At 59.7% G+C, this 23,129-nt stretch overlaps 2 protein-coding genes and 2 long non-coding RNA genes across 7 annotated transcripts; 3 read left to right on the plus strand and 1 right to left on the minus strand.

Annotated features, from left to right (window-relative positions):
• Positions 1–21: 21 nt before the first annotated feature.
• Positions 22–11,710, minus strand: CLCNKA (chloride voltage-gated channel Ka). Of its 2 annotated transcripts, none has more exons than XM_073795489.1 (19): positions 11,611–11,710; positions 10,824–10,952; positions 9,945–10,073; positions 8,843–8,982; positions 8,424–8,501; positions 8,254–8,332; positions 7,590–7,715; positions 7,132–7,216; positions 6,933–7,034; positions 6,302–6,386; positions 5,872–6,045; positions 5,338–5,407; positions 5,058–5,168; positions 4,481–4,694; positions 3,481–3,614; positions 1,735–1,823; positions 1,504–1,584; positions 636–722; positions 22–155 (listed from the first exon to the last, which is right to left on the minus strand). In XM_073795489.1, the coding sequence occupies exons 1-19, from the start codon at positions 11,708–11,710 to the stop codon at positions 108–110; spliced, it is 2,061 nt and encodes a 686-aa protein (XP_073651590.1). In that variant the 3' UTR covers positions 22–107. The 2 variants fall into 2 exon arrangements, with proteins under 2 accessions (XP_073651590.1, XP_033695196.2); XM_033839305.2 differs by having other exon boundaries at positions 1,504–1,587.
• LOC141277106 (uncharacterized) lies at positions 167–4,457 on the plus strand. Its single transcript, XR_012327844.1, has 3 exons — positions 167–713; positions 1,243–1,370; positions 1,982–4,457. It is a non-coding gene; the product is annotated as an uncharacterized lncRNA (long non-coding RNA).
• Positions 6,869–9,717, plus strand: LOC141277105 (uncharacterized). 2 transcript variants are annotated; one of them, XR_012327843.1, is made up of 4 exons: positions 6,869–7,003; positions 7,962–8,106; positions 8,400–8,462; positions 9,141–9,717. It is a non-coding gene; the product is annotated as an uncharacterized lncRNA (long non-coding RNA). The 2 variants fall into 2 exon arrangements; XR_012327842.1 differs by lacking the exon at positions 6,869–7,003 and having other exon boundaries at positions 7,626–8,106.
• Positions 11,711–16,731: 5,021 nt separating the features above from the next.
• On the plus strand, positions 16,732–20,609 carry HSPB7 (heat shock protein family B (small) member 7). Of its 2 annotated transcripts, none has more exons than XM_033842706.2 (3): positions 16,732–17,018; positions 17,475–17,620; positions 18,785–20,609. In XM_033842706.2, the coding sequence occupies exons 1-3, from the start codon at positions 16,838–16,840 to the stop codon at positions 18,962–18,964; spliced, it is 507 nt and encodes a 168-aa protein (XP_033698597.1). In that variant the 5' UTR covers positions 16,732–16,837; the 3' UTR covers positions 18,965–20,609. The 2 variants fall into 2 exon arrangements, with proteins under 2 accessions (XP_033698597.1, XP_033698601.1); XM_033842710.2 differs by having other exon boundaries at positions 16,738–17,018; positions 17,487–17,620; positions 18,785–19,643.
• The last annotated feature ends 2,520 nt before the right edge of the window (positions 20,610–23,129 follow it).

The raw sequence follows: 23,129 nt of genomic DNA on the forward strand, positions 1-23,129 counted from the left end.
GAGGGGAGGGGTGCGTTATGATGGGGAGGGGGGAGAGAGGCAGGGTCTCTGCCCCATCTCCGTCACCAGGGCAGCTGAGGGGCCCTGTTTCATCTTGCCAGGCTGGCTCACTTTGGGGCCGGAGGGTTTGTCAGGTTGGAAATTGCTTTCTTCAACTAGAACAGAGAACAGAGTGGGGAGGATGTAGAGGAGATTGCAAGTGGGGGGCGCCAGTATAGTTTGACTCCCCTAAGGGTTGATTCTGGGGTGAATTTTAGAGCCAGTGCCTCCCTATTGCATAGATCAGATCATTGAGGCCCAGAGAATGGCAGGGCTGGCCACAAAATAAGGTAGAGGTAGCTGGACCAAGTGGCTGACTACTCTGGGCCAGGAAGTGAGGCTCATCAGAATCCCATGAGGCCCCTCCAAGTTTTTTTTTTTTTTGGCCACGCTGTGCGGCATGTGGGATCTTAGTTCCCCGACCAGGGATCAAACCCACGCCCCCTGCAGTGGAAGAGCAGAATCTTAACCACGGGACCACCAGGGAAGTCCCAAGGCCCCTCCAAATTTGATGGCAGAATTTTGGTGCCCCCCCACCTCCCCAGCCTGTTCGAGCATGGCTCCTCCCCTTTGCTCCACCCTCGGGACCATGGTACCTCCACCCAAGACACGAAGCCCACAGCTCTGCCCTGAGACGTCACGAAGAGGGACTGAAGGTTCAACAGCTCGAAGAGGTTGTGTGCCTGCAGGGGGTGCGGTTAGGAAACACTGGAGGATAGGTGGCACCCACCCGAACCCTCTGGCTTCAGTTTCTTCCTAGCTTGGCAGCTTTGAGCAGAGGTGAAGGCCCGGGCCAAGCTCTGTCCCAGTGGTGCCCACCCCACCTTGTTTCTGAGCCTGGGAGGGCTGGACAGCTGTGATGGTGGGTGGGACCAAGACCTGGGCCCGCAATGTCCAATGTGACCACCAGGGGTCCCCAGAGTCCACACAAGGGACTAGTGGAAAGGACCCGTTTTTCAGCATCATCCGGCATCATCCACTGGCACAGAGGGGTTGGGGCCACTCTTAGGTCCCCAACCTGTTTCTGTCCCTCCATGACCCATGTGCCAGGCTCTGTGCTTGCAGGGGGGAGGGGATCAGCATTCAGAGTGATTAAGTACTTTGCCCAAGATCACACAGGCAGAATGTGGTAGACCTGAAATTGAAACCCATGTGTGCCTTGATGAAAAGACATATTTTTAACCACTGTTTCTTTCCATCCAGAATCTTCTGGTTCCCAAGCTCTCCCTCTTCCCTAGTCTCTTCATCATCCCAACAGCCCTGGAACTGAGAGACAGAGAGGGCAGGAACTGCGAGACAGAGAGGGCAGGAACTGCATGCCCATTCCACAGGTGAGGAAGCAGGCCCAGGAGGAACAGAAAGCCACACAGCATGTCCGGGAAGCTGGAGCCAAGTTTCCCTCTCAGGCTCTTCCCCTCTATCCCAGGGCCCCTGTCTGCCCACAGCGAAAAATTTCCCCATTACCTGGTGCAGGGAGGTCTCCGGGGACAGCTTCAGGGTCACTGGCTCCACGGGGCAGCCCCCAGCCAAGATGTCCTGCAGACACTGCTGGGGATGGGGGAAGGGTTATGGGGGCCTGGGGCAGCTCCCCCTTCCCCAGGCAGCCCCTCTCAAACCACAGGCTATCAGCTGGCCACTCCCCTCACAACCCTGCTGACTCCCCATCCTCTACTGACACCTCATATGAGCACTCACCTGGTGTCCTGGAACCCAGGAGGGTGGCTCAGCCTGGAGGGCCTGCACCAGGTGTGCCCTTCGCACGGTGCCCACCAGTATCTGAGACTCTGGACAAGTGGAGAGGGAGAGGAAAAAAGCCACATTATGAAAAAGGAACTTACGTTTACTGGACTGCTACGATGTGCCAAGAACTATGCTGGGTGTTCTCATGACTCTCGGGAACATACAGCACCTAGGTCAGGAACTATTATCACCCATTTTACAGGAGAGGAAACCGAGGCTCAGAGGCACAGAGAGATTAGTTGTCTTGCCCAAGGTCACTCAGCTTCTGACGTGGAGGACTGGTAGCTGAGGGTGGCCAGGTAAGGCTGCCAGGGGGCCGGGAGGTAACCTGCCCACCCCAAGATGCCCCACCTGGCAGGGCCTCAAGGCAGGAGCAGGTCTGGGACACCTGCATGAAACTGTCTGTGCGTCAGGGCTGGGCTTTGTCCCTCATTTCCCATAGGAAGTTGCACTGGCTCAGCCCAGTGAAGGCATGAACCTGGAAGGCCGCCATGTTCTGAGGTCCTCCTGTGTGCTGGAGGCCTGGCGAGCCTCACTGCAGGGTATCCCTGGAGTCTGCAGGTGTTTAGCTTTGAGGGACAGCCTGATATTTTTGATTTTTGTCCAGTAAAATAAAAACTTTACAACTGGACATACAAAGCCTCCCTGTTTAAAAACAATTAAAGCTATTTCTTGGATGAGCAACAGGGTCCCACAGGCTGGGCCTGTGCTGGTTGGGAACTCTTTGCTTCCTGTGGCTCTAAGGGTAGAAGTGGAGTCTGTCTTGTTCTAGCAAAGGGGTGAAGCTTCTTGAGGGGTCACCCATGTGCAGGTATTTTCAAGTGTGATATTTGGCGTGTTCTGTGGGATAATGTTACAGGTGTCCCAATTTGGATGGGGAGAAGGGCCTGGCCTTTGGGATGAGAACCTCTGACAACTCTGTCCTCCCTATTTTCTAGATGTGGCAACTGCAGTTCATAGAGCTTAAGGGATTTACTACAGTTCTGCTGCTCATAAATAGCTTTATGCCTCTTGGGGTAGGTATGGGGATGACCCATACGGTTGTGCAGGTTGCTCACTGCACAAGATACCTGCCCAAAGGACAAGTGGGGATCAAAATCCAGCTGTGCTATGCTTGCCAAGTGTGCATTTTGTTTCATTTGCACAAAGGGGACATATGGGCTGACAGTGGCCCTGAGTGGGGCATGGCTGTCCCCTCCCTACCCCCCAGCTTATCTTTCCCACTCATACTGTACTTGTCCTAGAGGGAAATGATGCTCTAGCTAGGTCCTCTCCCAAAATTCAGCTTATGTGTCTTTTAACAAGGGCCCCCACTCATTTTTCTCTAAAAGGATGTCTTTCTCATGGCAACAGGGTTGAGGGAGGTGACTCAGTTGGGGAATGCCTGAAGGGGAGACTGAGGGAAGGAGCCTTCTGGGAGGCCCTAGTAGTGTTCCCATCATCCTACTGTAGGATGTAAGTAGGACTAAGCTCCGCAAGTAGGATGGCTATTACCTCCATTTTACCAATGAGGAAACTGAGGCTCGGAGAGGTGAAGTGACTTGCCCAAGGTCACACAGTTGCAGAGCCCGGTTTTGGATCCAGGTGCCTGATAGGTACAATGCCCTGCTTACCCATTCCTGGGCCTGACCCTCCCAGGTCCAAGAGGAAGGTAGAGGGAATGCCTCCTCCCCATTCGTGCTCCCCCTTCCTGTCGGGCACCTGTGCTCTCCACCAGGGGGTACTCGGCAGTGTCTGTGGAGGTCACGACCTTGACCACCTCCTCCTGCGGTGTGTCCTTGGCCAGCGTGGTGATGGTACAGTTCATGAAGTGCTCCACAATTACATGGTGAGAGCTGGGGCAGAGGGATGCTCGCATCAGGTCCTGGGGTGGCGGGTTATCCAGACCCCTGGACAAGCTGGGGCGAGCCGGGAGGAGTTTTGCCGGTTCTTCAGCGTGGGCAGGGTCTAAGAGATTCCTGAGATGAACAGCTCCTAGCACCCCAAGGTAGGGAGGGAGGAACCTGGGGACCAGCTGGCCTGTGCCCTCTGGACCCCTATCTCCCCCCAGACCAGCTCTACTTCGACCTGTTTTATTCAGAAGCCGTCGCTGGAGAATTTCATTTGAAGAAAAGTTTTATGGCATAAAGGGAAAAAAGAGCTTTAAAGTTTGAAAATCACGGGAGTAACCACCCCCATTTAACAGATGGGGAAACTGAGTCTGGAGAAGGGGGCAACTTGCACATGTTTGGAGCTGGGCCTTGGACCCAGGGCTCTCAGAGCCTCTTAGTCCTGCTTCTCTGGGGACAGAGGCTGCTCGGCCCTGTCTGGTTGAGTCAGGACCTCAAAGCTCGTTTCCATTGCAGTATTCCAGTCCCACCTCCAGCTCCCAACGCCCCAGTGAGGACAGCAGAGCAGGAGCAGGGGGAGGGGTGGGGCCTCCCAGAGCTGGCGCTGACTCTCTGTGTGACCTGGAGCAAGACGTGGCACCTGTCTGAGCCCCACTTTCTGACAAATGGGCAATATCTGTCCTACTGTTGTGGACACCGACTGATGACCAGTAAGACACTGAGGCCAAGGACTCCCCCAAGGTCACACAGGGAGCTGGCGAGAATGGAGACTAGGGAGCAGCCATGTGTCGGCCCCTCCCACGCTCACCCATGTCCAAGGTCAGCCCACCCAGACACCATCACCTCAGCCAGCCTGAGCAGACGCCGCTCACCTGATTTTTCGGCACCGGATCCACGGAAGGTATGGCAGTCTCTTGACGATGATGGTGCCGTCGTAGAAGGAAGGCTGGCAGCTCTGGGCGATGGCGTTGGCCGCCAGCACCGCCATCAGCACAGGAAGTGCGTGCACGATCTGGCCAGTCAGCTCGAAGGCCAGCAATGCGGTGGAGATGGTGTGGGTCACAGCCCCTGAGAAAGCCGCAGCCCCTGCAGGGGGCAGAGCCAGGGAGGGGGGCTCAGGCCAGGAGACAGCTTCATGCAAAGGGCAAGGCTGCTGTGACTATGGCCATGGGCTGGGGTGGGAATTGTCCAGAGGCCACACGTTGGCCACTGTTGGAAGTGCCCTATGCCTGGGCTTGGTGAGGGAAAGAGCAGTAAGGAAGAAGGGGCACCAGGGACATGACAGGAGCTAGAAAAAGTAATGGAGCCTAAGGGGAGGGGCTCAGGGAAGGGTGGGGCTCATTGGGAGGCTAATGACCTCCCCATGCCCTGCAGAGCTACTGGCTGATTCTCCGGGTCCAGCCCAGACCCACGATGTTTGCCCGTCTGGTGGGAACCCGGTTTACTCACCTGCCAGGGCATACCCCCCAGGCATGATGGGGTTGGTGACACCTCCAGCCACGATGCCCTCTGGGAAGGCAACAGAGAGGGCCTCCCCTATGAGGCGCCCGATGGCAGCTCCTGGTCGCAGATTTAGGGTGAGGGCAGGGAGCTAGGCTGACCCAGTCCCCACAGCCCTCCATCCCTGGGGATCAACCTCAGTACCATCCTGGGGAGGTGGGTGGACCAGGAGCCATGGCCCTGACCCGATAACCCTGAGTCTATCAGACCCTCAACACCCCAGACTCACCGAAGATAAATATGGGCATGAAGTACCCCGCGGGCATGGGGATCGTGGTGGCCAGAATTATCATCCAGAACTGTGGGTGGTGGGAACCGAGGGGGCAGAGGTTAGAGGCAGCTGGACAAGAGTAGGCAAGGGAGGGACAAGACAGGGGGCAGGGGGGTTTCCCAGGGAGAAGGAGGATGCCCAGGCACATGCCCATCGCCAGTATCTGGTGTGAGGGAAGGTGTGCCCAGGGGAAGGATCCCCACCCTGGCAAAGTGCCTACTGTGTGCCTGGCACTGTGCCAGGGACTCTCCTTTCTTCCCTCTCAACCTTCCTTGATGTAAGCACAGTAACTAGCCCGTTCTAAAGACGAGGAAACTGAGGCTCAGAGAGCTGAAGCAACTTGCCCAGGACCACACAGCGGGCAGAGGTCAGGCCAGGGAGTCTGCATGAAGGCCTAGGCCCTGCGCTATGTACATGCTATGGGGAGGTACCCCATCCCACCCAAGGCTGGCCTCAGCTCTGCGCACATCCCTGGGGGCCCCGGGAGCCCACCTTCATAACCAGGAAGAAGGCGAGGGTCCCAAAGATGGTGAACTGCGGGTGGTACCATTCGAACCATAGGTTCTGTGGGTCGGGCTCCGAGGGCCAGGGTGGGGACGAGTTCCGGGTCATTAGCGCCCACGAGTTATTGTCGAACAGTGAGTCCAGATGCTCCCTCATGGACAGCTGGAGAAGGGGGCAGCTTGGAGTTCTGCGTGAGGGCCGGGCAGCAGTCCCTGCCACCCCCACCCCCACTGCCTGACCCTGCCTCAAATCCTCATCTGCCACTTCCTGTTGGGGGGAGACCTTGGGAAGGGCTCTGGCCCTCTTGGAGCTGCACAGCCATCCCCTTATAGGTGTTGTGGGGATTGAGATGATGGGCACAAGTTGGACAACGACTGGGCATTCCCCCCTCTGGCCACCCCAGCTCAGCACCCCTTACCCGAGAAGCCATGAAGCGGCCCACGCCAGGGGGATAGGTGATGGAGGCGAGAACCAAGGCCGCCAGAGCGGAATACAGAGGCTTGCTGTGGGGTGGGGGCGGAGGGCCAGCTCCAGTGCCAGCCGTCCTCTTCCCCTCCCCCCACCCCACGGAGCGGGCCGCCACCCTGCTGGCTGACGCTGAGGCAGGGACGGGAGAAAGAGGCACAGGAGCAGGGGACGGGTGGGGGTCAGCCCCACACCGCTCGGGTAAGCAGCGGTCGGGGCCAATAGGAGAGCTTGGGACACAGGCGGGCTGCCCGCCAGGCAGGTGGGACCAGGGCAGGACCGGCCAAGGTGGAGGAGGGCTGATTCTGAAATGCCAACGCCAGGGGGCAGACAAGGTTGGGAAGGAGAGGGGGCTCAGTAAGGGGCCTGGGGCTCCACGGGGAAGTAGGGGTTCAGTGAGGGGGAGAGAGGTTAGTGAGGGAGGGAGGGCTCAAATATTGGGGTTGGGAGCCTAGTAAGTGGGGGAGCAGTTACTATGGGGACCTGGACAGGGGTGTTAGTGAGGGGTGGGGATCTCCATATAAGGCTCAAGAGAGTCTAGGGGCATCACCCTGTGGGGTCCCTGGCCCCCATTCAGAGCCCACCTGGTGGCCAGCAGTTTGGAGAGGACCCGACTGGTCTTGACAAAGCCGAGGAACGTGCGCTGACAGAAGAGGTAAGCACAGCTCAGGATGCCACAGATGGCCCTGCAGGGGGGGGAGGGGAGTCCAGAACCGAGGGCAGCAGTTCAGGCTGGGGGAGGCCCACAGTTGGGCTCTGGAGGGGCTAGAGTCATCCACTCACCCCAGCGCCACAAAAAAGAAGATCTCTGGCAGGTCAAAGGGGACGTCTACCCGGAAACTGGTCTTGTAGAGGGAGGTGATGGTCTCTGGGAAAGGAGGGGAGTGGGGATCAGGGACCACACCCCTACCCCAGCCAAACCGAAGGCTCAGAATTAACAGGCAGGAGTGGAGGTGCTGCCACGTCCTGCCCCCAAATACCCTTTCCCTGGCCCTGCCTCCCCCTTCTACCCTCGGGGCTCCCATCCTTCATGCCCAACCCAGGTCAATTCGTTTCCACACTTGTAGAAGGAGGGGAGCGGAGAGGAAGAAGAGAAGAGAGAGGAGAAAGGAGGGAGGAGGGAGAGGAAGGGGAGGAGGGGGGAAAAGGGAAGAGAGAGGGGAGAAGGGAGGGGAGGGGGGAGGAGGGAGGAGGGAGGGAAGGAAGGCGGGGCAGGGGGCAGGGTCTAGGGCGGGGCTCACCCTGCTCGCTGTTGAAGACAGCCAGGAGGCGGAACATGAAGGCCCCACAGGTGGCAGCGAAGAAGCCCCTCCAGTAATCCCAGACCGAGAAGTGGGAGGACATGACCTCGATGCTGAACAGGACGCCTGGGGGCAACACTGAGCTTCGACAGACACCACCACGCCCATCCCAGCGCCCTGACCACTCCCGTCCTGCTCTCCCACAGCCCGAACAGACAGGGCCACCCCTTCTCTTTGGTCCTGAGCTGAGGGGAGAGGAGGGCAGGGCGGGAGCCCCCTGCCCAGGGAACAGGCTTGTAGGCGCTCCTCTCGGCCATCCCAAACCTTACAACAGCCTTTGGGGTGGGGACGATTACAATCCCCATTTTACAGATGAGGAAATGAGGCTGAGGACTGAACTCACCGGCCCAGGGTCACGCAAGGCGAGCTGAGTTTCAAACCCAAGTCTGTCTAATGTGACCGTAAAGCATCTCGACGCCCACCCCCACCTCCACCCTGGGGCGGCTCTGCCCTCCCGGTAAGACTGAAGTAACAACCAAGACCAGATTAGCCGCCATCCTCCCTGCGGGTTCCTCCACTGGGCGGAGGAGCGAGCTGGTCAGTCCGCCAGGGGAGGGACTGGGGGTCGGGGGTGGGAGCCCGGGGTGCAGGGGGAGGGCCTCACCGCTGAAGGGCGCTGCGAACACTGTGGCCACGCCCACCGCCGCTGCCGCCACCAGCATTTCGTTTTGCTTGCTCTTGTTCTGGGGGGATCCGGAGTCCCGCGCTGAGAGTCAACCCCCGCCCTCCCCTCCGTCTCTTTCCTCCAAGGAGGGGGGCCCAGGAGCCCCTTACCTCAGACTCCCCAATGGCCTTGGTGCGCAGGCGGCCCAGGTAGGCAGCGATCATCACAGACAGGTGCACGAAGGGGCCCTGCCAGAGGAGGTGTGCGCACAGGGCACAGGGTCCGCCCCTTGCGGGGAGCCGGGGCCCTTGCTCCTCTCCTTCCTCCCACTCTGGGCCCAGGGTTGGGGGTAGAGGGAGCCTCATCCAGAGACAGCTCGGCTGTCCCACCCACTCCCTATGCCTCCATCTCCCCAGTTCCTTTGTCATACTCTGGGGACCTGGCCTGTCTCCTCCCCAAGACGGAGCCCTGCGAAGGCAGGCCCTGGCCTGAGCTCCCCCTGACCTAGCTTCGGTGGGGATGGAGAAAAGGCAGAGGCGGCAGGAGGGCAGGGTGGGACGGGGTGGGGTGCTCTCATGCCCGTCCATACCACTTTGCCCAGGAAGATGGTGCTGCCCGTGGCCAGGGTGCAGGTGAGGCCCACCACCTTGGCCCCGAAGTTCTTGATATCCAGGTAGTCCTCCAAGACCACGCCCGACAGGATGGTCTTCAGCTCCGGAATTCCAGAACCTTGGCAGGGGATGGATGGACGGGGTGGGGGTCGGGAGGAAGAGGAGGGACAATATCTAGATAAACCCTTATCGCTTTACCCTGCACAGGGCTTCACAACGTGATCTCATCAGCTCCCCTAAACCCTGTGAGTTAGGATTCCTAAACTCATTTTGCAGATGAGGAAACTGCGGGTCAGAGAGGGGATGTGAATTGCCTACGTTCTTCCAGCTGGTCCTGCCAGTCAGCTATTGCAGGACGGGGGGAACCTAGGAGAGAATCTCAGGCCACCCAGATGCATCCCTGCAGCTCCCCTGTGCGGCTGGCCTGGAGCTGAAAGCAGAGCTGAGAGGCCTGGAAGAGATGCGCCCCTCCGTGAGCCCCTCCCTGGGGAGCCATGGTGCCGGCCCAGAGGAGCCCTCAGAAAGGGAGCAGAGCCAACAGTGACCCGAGTCAAGCAAGATCTGTCCTTCTGGGGCTTCCCTGGTGGCGCAGTGGTTAAGAATCCGCCTGCCAATGCAAGGGACACGGGTTCGAGCCCTGATCCGGGAAGATCCCACATGCCGCGGAGCAACTAAGCCCATGCGCCACAACTACTGAGCCCACGTGCCACAACTACTGAAGCCTGCGTGCCTAGAGCCCGTGCTCCGCAACAAGAGAAGCCACGACAATGAGAAGCCCGAGCACCGCAACGAAGAGTAGCCCCCGCTCACTGCAACTAGAGAAAGCCCGCACGCAGCAACGAAGACCCAACACAGCCAAAAATAAATAAATAAATTTATTAAAAAAAAAAGATCTGTCCTTCTCACTGTGTGACTTCAGGCAACTTACACAACTCTTCTGAGCCTGGCTTCTCTGGCTGTGAAGTGGGGTTACTGTTTCCTGCCTCCCCCCATCAGGAGCCCCGAAGGACAGGAAAAGGCTTTGGGCAGTGGGCACTGTGGGGCAAGGCGAACAGGTGAATGGTGGGGCGATGGGCTTACCTCCCGAGAAGGGCGTGATGCTCTGGGAAAAGCCTGAGGAGAAGGAGACCAGGGCCACAGGGTACACGGTCCAGGAGAGATACCGGAGTAGGTGGCTGTCCCCAATCTCCCGGTACAGCCACTTGTGTGCTGGGGACAGCTGGGAGTCAGGGAGCCATCCACGGGCTCTGCAGCCCTCAGGCGCCCACTTGCTGGCCAGGAAATGGAGGCTCAGAGGGCGGTGGCCCAGGACCACCCAGTAAGTGGCAGATCCCCAAGAGGAGGCAAGAGTAGGACCCTGGATCACACCCCAGTGTTGCCACTCCCTAGCTGAGTGACCTTTTGCAAGCCATTCAACATCTCTGAGCCTCTGTTTCCCCATCTGTCAAATGGGCTCTCAGATGAGGTCTGGTGCATGGCAGGTCCTCGTAATGCCACCTGAGCAAGTCTCCCAGAGAAGGTGTGTTAGACACTTCCTGCCCCGTGCCCCCTCTTCCAGGGAGACCTCAGGGTGGAGACAGCCTGCCCAAGCATGGGGAGAGAACGTTCTATGCCTGGTGGTCTAGACAAGTGTTCTCCCCCACAGTTACTGAGCTGAGAGCAAGGAGGGAGGAGAAGGGAGCAGGGGCGGCAGGAAGCGGTGGGCATAGAGCTCAGAGGAGGAAGGACTATTTGGTCTTTCACTCATTGGACAGATGAGGAGACTGAGGCCCAGAGAGGGGCAGGAGCCTGCCCAGGGTCACACAGCAAGTCAAGAGCAAAGCCAGGACCAGACCCAGGCCTCCTCCCCACCCAGAGCCCTCCCCCACCCCCGCTGCGCCTGGCGGCCCATCTGGCATCCCGAAAGCGTGCTCTAAAGCCCCGGGTCCAGAGCAGGCGTGCATGCCGGGGAGGGGTTACCTCGGACCACACGGCCGACAGTGAAGCTCATGGTGTAGCTGATCAGGGCCATGAGCACCCCGAGGGTCATCAGGAAGTACCAGTCCTCACCCATGCGGAACAGCTTCTGCTTCAACCACTCGAGGCCACCTGGGGCAGGGGCATCGGGTGGTAGCCCAGGGCCCAGTGAGGGCACGGGGCGGGGGCAGGGGGCAGGGGCTGTGTGGGGCTGGGGCCAGGTGGTCGAATCCAGGGAAGCTGGGAGGGGGCTCTGCCTCACGTGAGAGACAGCAGGATTTGTGCAAGTGAAGGTGGCAGCACGGTGGGCGCCAGGCCTATTGGCCCCGCCAGGAGGGAGCCTTTGACCTACCCGCCCTCCCCACCCCTGCCCCTTCCTGAGGTGCCTATGGAAGAATGACAGAGGGGGCAGGCTGTGGAGGGAGAGCTGGAAACTACACTTTCTCCAGCATCTCTGCAGGGGACATAGCTTAGAGGACACGAGAGTCTAGAGAGACTGCTCTGTTGTCCGAGGACCGGTGGGGCTGTCCTGGTGTCAGTCCAGAGAGCACCCACTGGGCCCCTAGCAAGGTCCCCAGCGGAGTGATCAGGCCTGGGGGCTGCGTTCCCAAAAGGCAGAGAGCAGACCTCTAGCACATCTGTCCCACAGACTGGCAGACAGATCCCCACCCTCGCTGCCGCGCAGGATGGGGGCAGCTCTTGGGCTCCAAGGTGGGTGGGGAGGCGGACCCGGGGAGGGTGATGTCCCGAGGGGTTTTCGACAGGGAGCAGAAGGGAACCTAGCTGTCACCTCGGATGCCTCGGCGGATGCGGGGACACGGGCCCCATAGCTCCTGAAGTGTCACAGGATTCCCCGAGGAGCCCTCACGAAGCCCTACCAGCTCCTCCATCAGGCCCCTGAGGGAGTGGACAGGCAGACGGACCCTTGGTGAGCTGCTGCAACGCCCTTACCCAGCCACTGGGCCCTTCCAATATCTACTTCCCAGATAGAAGGGAAAGGTGGCATTTTCAGGAGGGGACGTGGGTCTGGTGTGCCTTCATTCCTGAGGGGGTGACCCCGAGGGTGCGAGTGTGTGTGTTAATGTTTAGGATGAGGGCAGTGGTTCCTAGCTGTCCCCTACATGTCCAGCAGCAGGTTGATCAAGGCCGCACCCCAGGCTCAGAGCCCCCTTCCCCATCCTGTGGCTGCCACTCCTACCCTCCCTGGACGCTTGTCTGCTCCCGCTGCTCAGAGCAGTCTCCTTGCCCAGGGGAGTCACTGTCTCACTGTGGGGTCCCCATGGACCACTCTGACTCCCCATGCCCATCCCTGAGCCTCCAACCCCTCGGCTCAGGCCAGAGTTAGGAAAACCCCAGGCCCAGAAGGAGAAGCCGTGAGGGTCCAAAGGAGGTGCTGGCTCCCTGCCCCCCAGCTTCCTGCTCCTGCCCTGCCTGCCCTGGTCCTGGCAGGTTCCATCCAAGTCCCTGCCCCAGCTCTGCACCCGGCGGCCCCTCACCTTTGTCAGTCCGCTCTGCTGTGGCCCCAGCCAGCCCTCCTCTGACAGAGACTCCTTTGCTTGCAGCTCAGGTGCACCTGGACAGGTGTGTGTTCCACCAATCAACATCCTGGCCCCCCCTCCTCCCCGCCCCACCCCGCCGGGGTTTACCCTGGCCATTAAGAATGTCCTTGACAAACCAACTGGAACTGCCCCGGCCAGCTGAGTGGTGCAGGCCAGAGCAGCCAGGAGGGACGAGGGGCAGGGGCTCCCCAACCTACCAGAGCCACACAGAGGCGGATGGCACCCAACCCAGCTACCGGCTGGGGTACACAGGGCCTGGGAGGGGGAAGCTCATGACACAGCAGGATGGTGAGGGGTCATCTGCAGGGGCTGAAGGTCAGGGCTCTGGGTTCTCAGAGCTGGGCATGGGAGGGGTTTGAAAGAGCAGAGAAGGAAGAGGAGAAGGACCCATAGGGGAGGGGTGCTATCATTACTGCACCTTTGCTATATGCCAGGCACTGTGCTCAACCCTCCTCCAAATCAGTGAGTGCTCAGAGAAACCCAGCGAGGTGGGCAGTATTAGGCCATTTTAAAGAAATGGAGTTTAGAACTTCCCTGGTGGTCCAGTGGGTAAGACTCCACGCTCCCAGTGCAGGGGGCCAGGGTTTGCTCCCTGGTCACGGAAGTAGATCCCGCGTACATGACGCAACTAAGAAGTCCGCACATTGCAACTAAAGATCCCGCGTGCCACAACCAAGATTCTGAGTGCCACAACTAAGACACGGCCCGGCCAAAATAAAGGAATAAGTAATAAATAAATAAATAAATATTTAAATAAAGAAACGGAGCTTCGGAGAATTGAGGCTGCTTGCTTGCCCAGGGTCACAGAGGCTGAGGCACAAAGTCAAAAGTTCCATCCAGGTTTGCCTGACTCCAAAGGCTTCACACCTCTCCGAGGTCCTGCCTTGAAGACCTGCCTTGCTCAGAGCTGGGGAGGGGGCCGACGAGCTGGAGCGGGGGAAGGGAATTGGGCTAGATCCTCATGTCCAGACCCTCCAGTCTGAGAAGACTGCCTCAAACCACAGCACCCAAGGGGCAGTGGCTCTGCTTGGGGCTTCTACGTAAATGCCACAGACCCTGTCCCACCCCAACGGAATGTAGGAACATGCACACTAGGTCTGGAACCCAGTTCATCCTCCCAGCACCCTTGCGGGTCAGGCACAGTATCACCATTTTGCAGATAATAATGGAGGATCAGAGAGGTGCAGTCACTCATCTAAGGTCACAAAGCAGAGGCTGAACCCAGACTTCGATTCTGTGGCTCTCCCTCTTCCCAGAGCTCCTCCAGCACCTGTGGCTTAAGCCTTCAGGGCAAGGGTTTGGGCACAAAGCAGAGGATTTGTGCCTGATACCACTTTTAGAAGATTTGGGCAAGAGATCTGGGACAACACCCGCCCCCCGCTCTTCCAGACAAAGCCCCCTTTCTGAAAATCATGATGGCCCTTCAATGACTTGTTAAAATCCTGAGGCCCTGAGCCACCCTCTGCCCCTAGATGTCAGCCAAGTTACTCCCAACTGGGAGCCCTCTGCCCCTAGATGTCAGCCAAGTTACTCCCAACTGGGAGCATGTGTGTGTTGTGAGCGGTGGGCTGTGGGCTTGCTGCTCTGCATGGACCTGGGCCCACCGTTGCCTCGGCTGCCCCAACCTGTATACAGTAGCAGGATAATTGGCCGCCCTGTTGACATCCCAAACCCGTCTCTGGTCTCGGGCAGCTGCTCACTCCAACTCATAGCCGGCATCGGCCAGCCAGCCAGCACCGCACGTCCACACCCTCACCTCCGGCCCTGTGAGCATCAGGAAACCGGGAAGAGGGAAGCAAAGGGACATGGTGCTGGTGGCAAGTCCCTCCCAAAGCCATTTCCCCCTCATGCCAGCCCCCAGCTTCTCCCTCTCCCGCATCAAGCAGCGAAGGGTGAGAGCTTGATGCCCGAGCAGCTTTCCCACCCCTAATGGGTCCTTCACCACTCGGAGCCTCAATTTCCCCTTCTGTCCAATGAGGGGAGCCTGAGAGCCATGGCGGCAGGGCCCTATCTCTGCCTCGTTCATCACGAGTCCCCCAGAGCCTCAACGGTGCCCGGCACATAGCAGGTGTTCAGTAGATACCTGCTGAGTGATGAGTGGTTTCCGAACACTGGCCTGTGGGCGGGCTGAGTGGGGACCTGATGGGAGCCGATTCCTGGTCCCTTCCCTAGACCCCAGATCAGAATCTTGGGGTACATGAGAAGAGTCTGTGTTTGTTGAAAGTCCCTCCAAGTGATTGGGGTGCCCTGGCAGGTATGGGATTCAAGGCATTGGATCATCTCTGAAGCTCCTTCTGTCCCTGGGATCTGAAAGGAGAGACATGTACAGAGACAGGGGAACGGCCTTGATGACCTTTCAGGGTCCCTCCCGGCCATTGAAGTCAGTGGATCCAGTGCATGTGTGGGTGATGCCTTAGGGATGGGGCAAGCGGGGGGGAGGGATGGTGGGCGGGGGTGGGTAATGAGGTCTGCCGTCCAGGAGCAGTGACTCAGGCCCGCAGCACCGTGACCTTGTGTCTGCATTTAGCCACTGGCTCCTGTTTCCCTGGCGGGTGGCAGGCTTCTTGGTCCCCCACCCCCACCCCACCCTCTTTCCACCTCACCTCAGTGCTGGTAACTTCCTGGCAGCCCTACTGGAACCCCGTCGGCCAGGATGGGTGACACAAGCCAGGCAGGAATCTCCACTAGACAGACCGACAGACCCCTTTGGCTCCAGCCACCACCCTGACCCCACTTCACAGACTACCGGCACCAGTGGTTACCCGTGTTGATGGACCCCCCCGCCCACCGCCGCAGGGAGGAAGTGTTGTGGGAGCCAGAGAAAAGAGAAACAGTCCCTACCTTCAGGAGCCCCCAATCTAACGGGGAGACAGGCGAACCCCTAACCCAGGGAACTGCCAGTCTGATAGGGGAGAGAGGACCCAGGAGGACCATGTCACACTCAGGTGCTGGGGTAGGCAAAGCCAATTGGTACAGCAGGCATCTGGGCAGGCCCCCCTGTGTAGGCTGCAGCAATCAGAGAGGGCTCCATGGAGGAGGAGGAACCGGAGCTGATCTGGGAAGGAAGGGCAGGATTTGGAGGGGGGAGCAGAGGCCCCACACTGCAACTTGGGCAGCAGAGGACCCCTGGCCTCCCAGAACGGCCTTCCCTGCTTCATCCCCTGGTCCCGCATGATCTGTGCATGGGCAGAGGTGTTTCTCAGGGGTGTTCGGGACCAGACTGTCTCCATACACGAATGTTCAGGCCACCCTGGCCTCCTGGAGGGTTTGGATCAGATAAGACAGGGTTCAAATCCCAGCTCTGCCACTTGTGCGTGTGCAAGCCCCAGGCTCTCTGTGAGGCTCTGTTTCTCTATCTATAAAATGGGAATACCATCTCCTTCCTGAGCCGTGCAGGGATCAAATGAGGCCATGCTGGAGAGCTCACAGCCAGGAGCCGGTGCCCAGCAGGCACCTCAGAAGTCAGAGCTAGAATGATTGTCTTGCGGAACTCTCCTTTACCTCTGACTAAGACCCTGCCCGCTGCCACCCCCAGCATCTCCTCTGAGCTGGAGGTCAAGCAGACATTTCCTGGGAACATAACATTCTATATTGTTAAGGACCATTACTAAATTATCTGCTCTCCTCCCCTGAGTCCAGGCCCAAGCCCCAGCCCGGCCTCAGCTTTCTCCTCTTGGGTCCCGAACTGTTCCAGAGTTGGGAGGTGGGGGGTGGGGAGGGAGGTAAGCATGAAATCTGGGTCCCCGTGGGAGCTGGCAGGGGGACAGCTGCACATTCTATACCCCGCCGGGGCTGTCTCAGTCCTTCCTCAGAGATGGCTGTGAACATTATCTGCCCTGAGGGAGGGAACCCCTCGCCTCACACAGGGGTCCAGCAGGTGGGGGTCCTCCATGCACCCCTGACCTCCTGGCCTTGCATCTCCCACTCTTCCCAGAGCCAGGGGCTTGGGCCTTTCTGCCCTGATCACCCACACCTAGATCCCTCTCCCCAAGGGCTGGAACTCTGGGGGAGAGGGGATGGAGGGAGAGAAAACCCTGTCCTCAAGGAGCTTGCAATCTGGTGGGGGAGACACAGAAACACGGAACACACACAAGGTCCTGAGGTGGGCCCAGGGGTCTGAGTGGTGAGGGGACAGCAATGGGTCCCCACCTCGTTGCCGTGGGAGGCTCCAGGGCTGGAGTTATCGGCCTGGAATGCCGGGCAGTGAGCTCAGCCTCCTGGGCCTGCCTGTGTTGGACTGTCAGCAGGGCCGTCTCACTGGAGAAGATTTCCAGCCCCTCTGGGCCACCGAGAGGACTAAATTTAGCTGGTAGACAAGGGGCTGGCCCCGCGCCCAGGAACGGTTGGGCCTTATAAAGCGGCGGCAGCCGGGGCCCGGCACGCTCCCTCCGAGCCTGCTGCCCACGCGCCCTCCTGTCCACCCTGCCCACTGGCCAGGGCCCGGCCGCCCGCCCGTGGATGAGCCACAGGACCTCCTCCACCTTCAGAGCGGAGAGAAGCTTCCATTCTTCCTCCTCCTCCTCCTCAGCCTCCCACACCCTTCCCGCCCAGGAGCCGCCCATGGAGAAGGCGTTGAGCATGTTCTCCGAGGATTTCGGCAGCTTCATGCGGCCCCACTCGGAGCCCCTGGCCTTCCCAGGCAAGTCCTCCGTGGGGAGGGGAGGTGCCCAGGGAGGGGACACCTGCTCCAGCGCACCCCCTGACGTGGCTGCAGCTGCCGAGCTGCTGGGAGCAGGTGCCGTACAGCTGCAGCCGCGGGTGACCACCGGGACAGATGCGGCCACAGAGACAGATGTGGCCGTGAGAACAGGCAGGCCTTCAAGAAACAGCTCTGGCCTGGGGCTCAGCTACACGCACCCCTACTCCAGGCCTGGGGTGGGTCACTACAGACATATGCACACACCACCCCACCTGTGCTGGGTAAGGCCCCACCCCCCAGGCGGAAAAGGTGTGCTGCAAGAGGGCGGGTGGCAGGCAGGGTGGCAGCTACAGCTGAGGGGGAGCTCAGGCCCGGCGGCCAGCCCCTTCCCTCCGGAGGGGGAGCCGGAGACCTGGGTTCTGAGTGCCAGCCCGCCCACTGCTCTGCTTACGGCAGCCCTCCCCACAGCCCGTCCCGGGGGGCAGGGCAACATCAAGACCCTGGGAGATGCCTATGAGTTTGCTGTGGACGTGAGCGACTTCTCACCTGAAGACATCATCGTCACCACCTCCAACAACAACATCGAGGTGCGAGCTGAGAAGGTGAGCCCGCTCCCTGCCCCCAGACCCTGGGCCCCACGCCTGTACCCTCTGCCCCGTGTCCCCACTCATCCCGGGAACCCGCACCCTGCCCAGTACCCCCCAACCCCCAGGACAAACTAGAGGCCTCGCTCCTGTAGCTGGTGGGCCACGGGACCCCCGTTACTGCCTCTCTCTGCACCAGGCTCCCAGATGCTTTCTTCCGGAGTCCAGGGCAGCTGAGGAAGCCACAGGGGATGGGGGAGGGGGGAGGGATGCTGCAGGGAGGTGAGAAGGGAGATGAGAGGAGGGAGATCGTGGCCGAGGCAGGATAGCCCTTCCTGTGGGCATCTGGAGAAGTGGGGGGCTCGCTGGACCCTCACCTCTGGACCCCTGAATTAGGCCCAAGGTTGCAGAGGCCCTGCACTTCAGGGTCACACCCCCCCCAAACCCCACACTCCCTCCACCCACAGGTCTCAGGGTCACTTGGTCACTAGGGTCTCTGAGTCCCAGCTCCCAGGAGGCCTGCACCCTGGAGGAGGGTGTGGCCCTGGCTGCACAGGGATGCTGCCCCCAGCGGGCCAGAGCCACTGCTGCTCCTTAGGGAAGAGGCTCGGCCCAAGGCTGCCTCTGGATCCCCCTTGGCCTGGCTTTCTCCCCTGAGCACAGGAGGCTGGATGCCCGAGGGGCGCCTGTCAGGGAAGCCAAGGACTGTGCGCACCAGGACCAGTGGGCAGCACGTGCCAGCCCTGCCACCCTCACCAGTGACTCAGCCGCCCCAGGCTCCTCTGGACACTATGTGCTGGCTGAGTCACGCAGGAGGGGCCGCCGGCCGAGCCCTGACGGTAGACACCGTGTATCCGGGTATCCAAGAGGGCTCAGCTCTGCTCTGTGCCACCTCCTTGCTGCTCAGGAGCCCCAGATTCTGCCCCTGAGTCTCCTCCCCATCTGAGCTCCCCCACCAAGCCCTTGCCTCTCCCCTAGGACCACTGGAGCTCCTCTAAGCACCTCGGCACCTGTCCCTGCTCAGCCCTGGCCAGCCCCTAGACCGGGCCTCTGCACCTGAGAGCAGAACCCCTCGGCACAGGGGGCCCGGCTGGGGTTAGACTGGGGAGCAGGGGCTGTGGCTTGACGTGAGCAGGACAAGGGTGAGGGGCAGCCTGCCCTGACCCACTACCCCTTCCCCAGCTGGCAGCTGACGGCACGGTCATGAACACCTTTGCTCACAAGTGCCAACTGCCGGAGGACGTGGACCCCACGTCGGTGACCTCGGCCCTGAGGGAGGACGGCAGCCTCACCATCCGGGCTCGGCGCCAACCACACACGGAGCACGTCCAGCAGATCTTCCGGACCGAGATAAAAATCTGAGGGCCTCCCACTCCCTTCCCCCAGCTCCCCCATCTTCTCCCCCACTGGCCGGCCAGAGTGGCTCTCCTGACCCTCTCATGACAGCTTCCGGGACATCTCAGCCCAGGTTCAGGCCCTGACACCTCAACCCCAGACCCCAGGTGGGTCATCCCCTCCAAATGTGGCCTTCTGCTCTACCCAGGGCAGGCCAGGGACCCCCTTGCTTCACCCGTGGCGCCCAGATTCCAGATATGGCCTCGTTCACTTAATCCAGAATAAAGGGATTGGGATGGAGAACAGGAGACCCCGAAGAAGCCAGTTTGGGGAAGGGGGATTGGGACAGGCAGGATCTCTGGGCAAATCTGCAGGACAGACAGACAAATTCTGATCTATGGAGTCTCTGCAGGGCAGGGGCAGGGGGACTGGGGACCTGGGGACCTGGGACCCCCTTGGCTAAGGGGAGCGGGAGAGGCAGAGGGAGATCACAGGCAGAGGTGCCCAGCTAAAGTGAACTGCCCGGGCACAGGGAGGCCAGAGACAGCCATGATGGTCCGCTTCCCCTATGCTGCCCTCCAAGCCCCGAACCAGCTGCCAGGCTGTCTGCCCACAAGGTGCCCCAGCCAGCCAGCTGTGCCAGCGCAGGGCCACATTGTGTCTGTATATAGATGGGGTTTTTCCAATACAGCTGGTTCGTGATAAACTGTGTGAACCGTCTGTTACCTGCTCATATGCCCCCAGGTAAGCCTGGGCCAAGGGGTGGGGCTGATCCTTCTGCCTCCCACCCAGAGACCTGGGCTCCCGGGGCTGCCTCCACTGCAGACAGCTTACCCCGCAGAGGAAGCATGCATGGGGCTTGGGGTCCTCAAGGTAGGACCCCAGCTTCCTGCCAACCTTCCCCTGTGGCCATTCACCTCCCCCATCCTGTCCTCTATAATCCGCGAAGCTATAGGCTTGGTGTGTGTATACCACACACACACACACACACACACACACACACACACACACAAACAGGCGTGCACACATGCACGTGCACACGTGCACACTTATCTTTGTCCTTCAAATACTGAACATTACCACTGGTTAAAGCCAAATTCGGAACGCTCTAAAATCAGATTTGCAAACTCCATTCTTCTCAATGGGGACGGAGTCTGAACAGTTGAGCGCCCAGCTTAACCTCTGATGGCTGGATTTGAACCCACAATGTCAGAAGCTGCTCTCAAACCGCCCTCCCAGCCCTCCGTGCAATGCGGGGTAGTTCTCCTTATTCTGCCTCTCAGCCTGTGCACCCTGTGCCCACAGTTTCCTGCTAGAGAATGTCCTAATCACAGGAAGAGTCCCCACCCCAGTTCCCTCCCAGTCCCCAGTCCAGGGCGAGGACCTCCCGCCTGCCTTCATTCTGGGGAGCCCCAACTGCCCCCCGTGACCCTGGCTCAGTCTCCCACATACAGAAGCAGGGGTGATGGGTAAGGGTGGTTCCCAGTTAGTCGGGGCCCCCGGAGCAAGTGGCAAGGCCAGCCTCGGCCCTCTGCACTTCTTTGGTCAGTGTTCTGTAAGGTGCCCTCTCACCCCTGCCATTCTGGGGCCCTTAGGAAATGACTCGGGGTGGGGGGCGCAGAGGAGGGTTCTGGCATTGTACCCTGCACACACAATAAACAACAGAATCATGGACTTCTGGAGAACACCCGCCTGAAGTTCTCAAACTTGGGATGGGGCTGGAGGCAGCAGAGTGCGAAGGCCGGGGATGAACAGACATACCTTTCTTGAGATTTGGGGGCAGGGGTGGTAGCTCAAGCAAAGTTCACGACCTCACAGAAATGTGGGTGTCCTTCGGCCCCCTCCTTTGGCTCCCAGGCCCACCAGGGCAATAATCTGGGAATTATTTCTCTGAAAAACCTTGCATCGCCTTCTCTTCCAACTGCCAACCCCTGCTACTACCTGCCAGGCACTGTCCCAGGCACAGGGACACCAAAGTTGGGCCAGCTGCACTGGGTTGCTCTTGAAGCCTATCTCGTACCAGATGGGTTCTGACGACCAGAGAGGCCGAGTGACTAGCCTAGAGTCACACAGCCCCAGGGGCATAGCCCGGCTGAAACCTGGCTGGGAAGCTGACTGGTTCAGGGAGTCTGAGTACCCTTTGGAGGGACTCACACACACACCCCCAGGCGCTACTGAAATCGGAGTTCCTCCGCGGAGCTCCTCCGTGCAGCTCTGTGCAGACGGGAGGAGGGGAGGGAAGCGGGGGCGCGGTATTTCCAGCCTCCGTGACTCACTGATTCCACTGGGCTATTTGCAGCCCGACACTCATCGGCGAGGAGTTGCGGGGAGGAGCCGGACCAGCTTTCCCCCTCCCTCGACCCCCACTTGGGGTCAGGCTCACCTTGGCGTCCCGACCCCAGTGGCGTCCCTCCCTGGGCCGGGCTGGCAGGAAGCTGGGCTGGGAAAGGGGGCATTTCCTTAAGTCACCAGTGGGGCCGAATACTCCCCACCCCGCAGACCCCAGCAGCCCCCTCCCCAGATCCCGGTTTTAGAGGATGAGGGCTGCGCCGCGGACAGAGCGGCGCTGGGGACTAGGCACGTGTAGAGTGAAGGTGCCCTCCTGCCAAGGTGACCCTGCGGAAGAGGAGGGCGGGGACGTGGGGACTGCAGGCTTTCTTTCGCTGGCTCCGCCCCCTGGCGCCTGGGCTGGCCGCCACGCTTTGTCTCCACTGGCCCCCCACACTTTCTAGGCTAAATATAGGCCTGGCTGCGGGCCCTGGGCCCCGCCCCCGCCCCGTGAAGAATGATTATAGCAGCCCCATCCATTGAGCACCTAGTGTGTGCCAAACACATGCTCATCCCCACAACAATCACAAACGCAAGGTAGGTACCAGGGAGGACAGGAGGTTCAGAGAGGTCAAGCAACTGGCCCAAGGTCACCCAGCTTAGAAGTGGTATGGCTGGAATTTGAATCATTGTCTGTGACTCTAGAAGGTCCTCTGCTGGGTCACCCCAGATCAGTCCCCCACCACCAAAGGGCCGAGGCAGCTCCCCTGCTCCCTTCCTGTATAGGGAAGGGGAACTCCTACATCTTAGAGCTTTTGGAGTGGGGGTGGGCAGGAGGCCGAGGCGGTTGAAAAGATGCAGGCTTCTAGGGCTAGAGACCTGCAAGAAGGTCCAGGTCAGGTGGTGCCAGAGGGGTGTGGAGGACTTAGGAGTTTCCATCACTTTCAAAGTCCTAGCCCAGGCCAAAAACCTCCTCCTCCAGAAAGCCCTCCAGAGCTACCAGCTCGGAGTCACAGACAGAGCCCAAAGAACCCTAGGTCCAAAACTTGTCTTTAAAAGAAGCTCAAATTCAGATGAAAGGAGCACATGCCTGGGAGTGAGGGCAGACCCTGAGGCTTTGTTGGCCAGCCCTGTGTCCTCTGGGAGTTATTCCAAACTCCTCATGGTTTGATGGTGGGACCTAGGCCCAGGGAGGGGTAGGATCTTGCCCAGGGTCACACAGCAAGTCAGTGGCAGAGATGAGGTGAAGACCCAGGACTCTAGAACTGCAGGCCAGAGCTTCTCTACCAGACCAACCCCCCATCCCCAGGCCACCCTTCCCTGACTCACCTCCAACATTGTACCCCTCCATCTCCCCCCTGCCTCCATCCTCTTCCCAGTCTGCCTTGGATCCCAGTTCTGCCATGGCAGAAGATGCCTTATTCTGCCCTCCTGCTCCCAAGCCTGGCATGGGAAAGGAGCCAAGTAAATGTTTGTAGAATTTTTTTAAAAGCTAAGAGGCCTCAGTAGAGGGTGGAGGGTCAATTGCGGACTCTGGAGTCACAGCGCCTGGCTTCAGATCTTGGCTCTGCTGCTCCTGAGCTTTGTGACCTTGAGTAAGTAACTTAACCTCTCTGTGCCTCCGTTGCACCATAAAATGGCGCTTAATAGGATCTACCTGCTGTGGTGGTTCTGTAATTCACTTAAGGGGCTTGGCACATGGTGGTTGACTCTAGCCCACATATGCCATGCATTGAAAATGCCCAGAAGGGCTCATTTAGAGCCCTGTTATTTCATTTAGATTTGGATCCTGACACCCCCAGTTCACCCACACTGTCTCTGGCTCCATCAAGACCAAGACTTGGGGGACTTCCCTGGCGGCACAGTGGTTAAGACTCTGTGCTACCACTGCAGGGGGCCCAGGTTCAATCCCTGGTCAGAGAAC

Source organism: Tursiops truncatus, chromosome 1 (genome assembly GCF_011762595.2).
Source record: "Tursiops truncatus isolate mTurTru1 chromosome 1, mTurTru1.mat.Y, whole genome shotgun sequence".
NCBI classification, from domain to species: domain Eukaryota; kingdom Metazoa; phylum Chordata; class Mammalia; order Artiodactyla; family Delphinidae; genus Tursiops; species Tursiops truncatus.